This window comes from Melozone crissalis, unplaced genomic scaffold (assembly GCF_028551555.1).
Source record: "Melozone crissalis strain CALT ecotype California unplaced genomic scaffold, PUWL_Pcris_2 ptg000029l_1, whole genome shotgun sequence".
Taxonomy (NCBI): Eukaryota; Metazoa; Chordata; class Aves; order Passeriformes; family Passerellidae; genus Melozone; species Melozone crissalis.
Window position 1 is genome coordinate 17,047,708 of NW_026535807.1, and position 7,010 is coordinate 17,054,717.

A 7,010-nucleotide genomic window follows, 5' to 3' on the forward strand; every position below is an offset into this window, starting at 1 on the left:
GCCAGCAGGGCACAGCACCAATGCAATGCTCTACACTGACCAAAAAAGCAGAGGAGGAGCATCCCCCAGAGTAGCTATACTACCTCCTGATTAAATCTGCAGTTGAGAGTACACCAGCCAATCTGCATGAGTCCCTGGGAGGAGATGAGCACCTCATAAATCCATTTCCCTGAAAGAAAAAGAGAAAGAGATGCCACAAGGTGAATTCTTGTCCCCTGGTTTGTTGTTAGAGAAGCTGAACCTGACACTGCTCCCATAGAAATATATGTGGCACACAAAGGAGCTTCAGGACATCCCCAGGATTCCCCTCCCACCCCTTTATTCTGGCATCACACAATTCCCCATCCTTCTCATTCCTTGGAGAAGTTCAGTGAATGAACTGGGGAAGAGGGTGCTCAAGATCTGGAACATATTCCAGATTTCCTGAGCTCTCCAGCTGTCTAATGCCCCATACACTCCTCCCAGGATCTTTTCTCAAAGCAGCACTGGATTATCTCCTTACCTTTGTACACACATGTTGTGGCCCTGATGGACCCAAAGTTACTGTGGCCAATCACCTGGACCAATAAACAAAAGATATTTTAATGTCAGGCAAAAAGAGAGGCTTGTTCAGTCCTTCCCATTCCCTCTGTCCTAGCGCTCCATACCAAAGCAAGATGAAGAGCTACTCACAAGGACAGTATAGGGACAAGATGGGACATCCTCCCCACCCCAGCAGCTGCACTTGGAGCCAGCTGGCCCCAGGAAATCATTCAGGTCCTTCCCTGGGGCTCATCTGTACTTGATAAACCCCAGTGAAGCACCCAGCATGGCAGCAGTACAAGGACAACATGGTGACAGACAGGTTCCCAGTGAATTGGCACAAAAGTGACTATGATATGGGAAAGATAAATGAATGCTGGACAAGTTAGAACAAAACTACAGATTCAAGGTGTCCAGACCAAAGGCCAGGGCAGGCAGGTAACATGGTGCCTAGGAACTGAGCTGTGTTAAATCCTGACTCTTGCTATCTTGGGACAGACCACGAAGAGGAAATGAAAGCAGGAACAAGGAATTCACAGGCAAGCCAGTCCAATTCACTCTGTGGGTCAATTCTAGGTACAGCCAAAGTAACCCGCAACAGGCGGTTAAAGGGAAAGGGGAGACCAGGGCAGCCTGATTTGTTAGAGGCTAAAAAGCAGGCATAGATTAAGGAGAGAATCAGCTCAAGAGCAGGAGATGTGCTTGCTCATGAAGGGGTGAAAGGAGTGCAGAAATTACTGAAGTAGGAAAGAGTTAAATTCCAATGGATCCTTTCAGCTGACTTTTTGCAAGGGGAACATCAGCCAAGGAGCAAGCAGGTAATTAGTGGAAACAAAGGAGAAAGGAAAACCTCAGCTTCAGCCTCTTTCTCCCCTTTCAAGAAGACCAGAAGGAAGGAAGAGGCAGCCTGCTGGAGGGAGGGACAGGAAAGCTGGCTGCTTAGCCAAGTAAGCCCCTGGGCCAGGGTAGTCCTTTCACATCCTCTCAGCCCCACTCAAACCTTGCTGACACTTAGTGGCACTGCCAGACTTTCTCCCAGGAGAGCTCATTTCCTCCAGGATCCTGCACCTTCCAGGCAAACTCCATTTACACACACTACAAAGCCACTGACAGGGATCTGCTACAAAGAACAAACCAAGAAGCCCAAAGTGTTCCTAGTCCCACAAAATAATTTTCTGCTGTGTCCAGCAACACACTCACCCCAAGTAAGTCATCATCGACCAGCAGGAGCCCCTCAAAGCCGCTGGTGTGGTCCAAAACCACAGTGGAGGGACCGAGCCGGCCCTCTGCCACCTGATCTGAAACAAGAGTTGCAGAAAACCTGTTGGGGAGAGTTGTGCAGGATTGAACAGCTCACCCACTGGGGACCTCTAGCCAGACTGCAACAGCACCTGGATTCTGCTACAGGGGAGGAAGATTGTGAGAGTGTTGCCTATGTTGGACCCTGAGAAACTCAGAAAAGGAGAGAGATTTAAAAGGAAGTCTTCACAGCAACTCAGCTATGCAGCATTCAGGACACATTAAGTTTTCAACATCCCCTGAAAATTTTACTTTGACAAAATTCAAAGGCTAAACTCTGTGCCAACTGTTTGGCCAACATGTCACACTTTGATTGAAGCCAGCAAGAAAAATTTGGCTTTCTAGGAGGGGAGCAAGGTTGTATCTTGCCACATCCTGATTCACTCAGAGAAACAATGGCAGTAAGAACACAGGTACAGCCTGAGGCCCAAAGTGAATACCTGCAGTGGAGACCAGCATGCAGTCAACAAGCCTCTGCACCTCTCACTGATCATAGCACTGCACACTCCTGGTCAAAGCAATGGCTCTGCATATCATTATCAGTAAAATACCCCCAAAATTGCTTTTCCAGACATTTTAGCCTGGAAATCTGCCTCCATCTGCCAACAAACCTGCTGCAAGGCTGGCTGATGAGCCCCTCACAGGCAGGATTTAAAAGCACAATAAATTAAGAGCACAGGGAGGTACAACAGCACTCACTCAGAAATGCCTATCATGATACAACTTGTCCTTCCCAATGAAGCAGCAAAGGCAAGAAGCACAAATTGGACAGGCAGTATCTCCTACCTCTGCTGTCTTCAGAGCCATTCTCCTCTGCCAGCAATCTCTCAAGGTGCTCCTGCAGGTTCTGGAACGTCAGGTGCTTCCTAGGGAATAAACACACAGCAGCTCTTACAAAACACTTTGTCTTCAATATTTCAAGAGTTGCAGCCCAGACCAGTGTCCTATGCTGAGACATGAGCCAGGAAGTTCTGTCATTGATCTGTTCCATGTCATGAATCTAAAGAATTTGTTGTCCATTGTGTTGGGACAATGAATGAAGGAAGGACCAAAAACAGCATAAACAAGCCAAGTAGTTAACAAAGAATCTTACAGTCTTCAGTCTGCTCAGGAGTGTATTGTGGCAGTAGGAAAACTGTGGTACAAGGCAGCAAGAAACCAGCTGTGCTACCAATAACTATGGACACGACTTTGCTGCAGTCAGCATCATACAAACGTGGCCTAAGTCAGGATTCGTTTTTTCCCCAAAGTATTTTGCAATACAAAAGAAGAGAGAGGACCACAGCAGCAGCTGTAGCAGTTCAGACAAAGGTCAGGCTAGTCCAGCATCCTCTCTCTGTGAAAACAGCTAAAACCATTTTGTTTTTATACTGAAAATTCTCTCATGCATCCCCTTTGGGCCACTGTTCCAGAGAACTTACTGCCTTTCCTTGGTTCTCTCCTTCCAAGGATAGTTCACTTAGCTGATCCTTGCACAAGAGTCTCCTTTTACTATGAGAACCACTAGTTGCTCCTATCCCTGCTTCTCACTTCCAAAGCCATCTGGGAAACAACTTTTCACTTCTCCAGGACTAGGGATTTCCCTCTCACCCTAATGGTGAGAGCCTTATGAAAGCCTGATGGGTGTGAAGATGCACAGAAGTGAAATCAAAGAATCAGCTTTGGTTGGCAAGGGTGGCTTCAGCAAAGCTGCTTAATCAGCACTGGCATGAAGGAGGAGTTGTGGAAGGAGAGTGGAAGAGCACGAGGCAGGCAGAGAGATGTCTGCAGTGAGCTCCTCTATAAAGAATTCAGGCCTCTGAAGGCAAGATGTCATACCATAAAAGTTGCTCTCTTATGGCAAATGTTATTTCCAAGACCTCTTTGACTGCTACTGGGCTTTCTACCAAGTAGCCACGTCCAGGGAAGAAGGGTGGAAGGCAGGAAAAAAGAGAAGCCAGTCCAACAAGCTATCAGTTCTGTGCATTCAAGTCATTAATCACCAGACAAAGAAATCAGAAATATTGAAAACCAAAATGCTCAGGCAGATGGAGTGTTCCAAGGCTTTCTGGCAGGAGAGCTCGTGGTAAAGTAACATGACCCACTTTGCCTCCCCCGCACCATCACCCCGGCTCACCAAGAGCCAGAGGGCCAAGAACTATTTATAGCAGCTCTGAGCTCACGTTGGAGCTGGCAGTCCTAAGTATAGCCTTGGAATGTGACCCCAGCCATGCTGCAGCACTGCCAGCCAGCAGGAGCACAGGCCTGCCTCACTCTGCCACACTCCTACCTGCCCTGAACCTGCCTGACTTGCCTCTGGCAAAAGAGATGCAAGAGGAATTCTTTTAATCCAACACTACAGGTTTCTGGGATTAAAAGGTGAAGGAGAACTGAAAATAAATAGGAAAAAAGCAGTCACTAAACAAGAATTTTGTGTTTCTCTTCCTGTAGTGACTCCTAATTAAAGTACCAGCAGTTCCACAGCCTGGAAAATGTATGGAATTGCATGGGTCAGTAACAGTCTTGCCTTTAGGTTACAGGCACTATTTTTAATTCCTGCACCTGACACATGTGCATTTTGCACTTCCTTACAAGCAAAGGGGGAACAGGAACAATCAGGTGAATGCCTACTTATTTCAAAAATACTGCTTAGTGTGGTGACATATGGGATTTTTCATGAAAAAAAGAATCCTTCCTCACAAGCCCTGCAGTTTGAAAAAGCCATTAAAAGAGCAGACTCAGAGTTGTTTCTGCAACATGGAGCTGCTGTGTTTTTAACAAAGATCACTGTGTGGCACTAGAAGATCTTTCCTTTCACACAGTGCTGTTTATCTGGAGGTGGCATCACTGGCCACCTGGGCAGTGAGAAGTCTGATACCTGTAAGCAGCTGCAGGCTGGTTCCCATCAGCACTGGTAAAGACTCGGTGCAGGTAATCATTCAGCAGCCTGCTGTTCACAATCCCTTGGGAGAAACAGAAAGGAAATGAGCTTACAGAGTCTGGGGAAAACTCAAACGTGAATTTCATGTACAAGCAAGAAACTGGTAACTATGTGTAAATTATGCTCAGGTTTGCTGATCAACACAATGGAAAATGCAGCTTCAAGCAGTCATTCATCACCTTACTGTCCTCACTAGCAGAGCCAGAGTCCAGCATTATTGGGTGCATCTCCCCAAAAAAGACTCTTTCCAATTTGAGCTGCTCTGCCATAGCAACTGGGAGCCTATAAATTGCTCCACACAGGTGGAAGTGCATCCTCAGGAATCCTGCTGTGCTACTTCCTGCTGTGCTAAAGTAACTCCAAAAGCTGAAAGCAGGGATCCAATTTCATTAAAAAAAAAACTAAAACCTAACACCACTGCAATTCCTGGTGTCCTATTCATACCCAGGATGTCTCTTAACCACATAAAAGATGCTGAGATGGAAAGGCTGCAGGAGCAGCTCACCTCATGTAACCCAGAACCCTCTTTAATGATGTGTGCCTCACCTTCACTAAACAACCCTTAGTGTCACACTGATGCAGCATTCCTTGTTTCTGAGCGCAACAGTGCCCTCAAATGCCAGGCTTGTGGTCTCATAAGCACACTTGTGCTGGATTGGTGACGCCAAGATAAAAACCAGACTGCCTGGCAGGTAGCAGAATTTCCCAGAAAAGGATTCCTTTGAGAATTTGACATCCTGGAAGGGGAACTCCCTAAATCAGATGGCAGGCAGGCAACAAAACATTCTCCAGCCTTATGAGGCAGGGCTGTGTGCTGAAGAAAAGGCTCTGTGACCTGAGTTTCTGGAGTCATTAGTAGTGCAGGAATGTCCCATCCAAAATCTCATCTCACTTTGAGGATTTACTCAGTTTCAGACCCCTACACCTCACACTACCAAGGTAACTGCATGAAGGCAAGGGATGCTCCTGGATCCACAGTGCTCCTGTTCCCACAGGGCATGTACAGGACCCTACCTGTGACCTTGGACTTCTCTGGCTCAGTGCTCAGCCTGTAATTCTTTCTTGAGAAAGCAGTCCCAGCACCTCTCGACGTCATTCTTCACAGGCACCGCTTCCAGAGCAGACATAAGATGGGCAGACGCCTAGAACAAACCCTTCTGGGGAGGATGCTGCCTTTAGACTTCTCCCTTTCTTGGAGGCTGGTTTATCTGAATTAAGCAACAGGGATAAGGCAAAAAATAGCCACAGTCCTTGCATGTCCCAATGACATTACACAAGAGCCCCAAACCAACTACCTGCCGACCCTGCTCTCGGTCCCACTGCTGTCCAACAGCTCAAAACCTTCCCAAAGCAGGTGAACCATGAAGCCACACTCCAGACAGCCACACAAACCCCACTCCAAACAAAGGCACAGGCACAACCAAGCCAGAAACACAGGCAACCTTCACACCAAGCCTGGGCCAGAAGCACAGGGCCAGCACAGGGCCACAGCCACCCCACTGCCAAACACCACTGAGAGTGGGAACCGCACTGCTGCTCGTGTGCTGACAAACACTTCTGCCTTTCCCTCCTGCTCTGTATTCTTTAGGATAGCAACATGAGCCTGGTTAATCTTCTGTTTAGCAGGTGTTTAGATTATTCCACTACTCAAAACAAAGAGAGAGGAAAAAGGAATGAGACAAATGCAGACGGACTGGGCTACAATAGAATATCACTGATTACAAAGTGAAAGGCCCAGAGACACAGGGACAAAAGCAGACACAGGTAATATACAATAGTGTGAAAATCTACCATGAGACTACAGATTCAGGAACCTTCTAGAATCACTAGAATGCTATCAGAGCTGACATGTGCCAGGACAAAAAGAATACATTCAAGTGGCTAGTTCCATCCAGCTTCCAAATGTTCAGCTATACCCCTCTCCTGCTTCCAACTGCCCCAATAGCCAACCCTCACTGGAAGACTCTCCCTGGACACCCATCTGTCAAAGCACTTTATGACACACAGAGCAACAGGAAGATGCAACAGGAGCAAAGGCTGCAGGAATGAAATGCTTGTTGGCAATCTCATGCAGAGCAGAAACTAAGGTGAACCCAAGAAAAGTTAGTGACTCCAGAAAAGGAGTGCCAAGTGACATAAATACCACATGAGCTTCAGCTAGACTTGGGAAAGGGTTGCCTAAAACCCGTTTCCTCAGGACCACCCCAGCACTCAGCAGTGGAGCAACAGTGCCTGGCCTCCCTCCTGCAGCACTGCTGAGCAAAATAGC

The 7,010-nt window shown here is 47.3% G+C and overlaps 1 protein-coding gene across 2 annotated transcripts in view; it reads right to left on the reverse strand.

The window, feature by feature from the left end:
* Positions 1-7,010, reverse strand: part of RNF123 (ring finger protein 123) — a 48,405-nt gene that overhangs the window by 40,241 nt on the left and 1,154 nt on the right. For both annotated transcript variants that reach the window (XM_054280696.1, XM_054280697.1), the window contains exons 2-7: positions 5,756-5,949; positions 4,679-4,763; positions 2,608-2,687; positions 1,723-1,820; positions 503-557; positions 84-169 (exon numbers count right to left, since the gene is read on the reverse strand). In XM_054280696.1, the coding sequence (XP_054136671.1) occupies positions 84-169; positions 503-557; positions 1,723-1,820; positions 2,608-2,687; positions 4,679-4,763; positions 5,756-5,837 (486 nt within the window). In that variant the 5' untranslated portion in view covers positions 5,838-5,949. The remainder of the gene's footprint in view (positions 1-83; positions 170-502; positions 558-1,722; positions 1,821-2,607; positions 2,688-4,678; positions 4,764-5,755; positions 5,950-7,010) is intronic.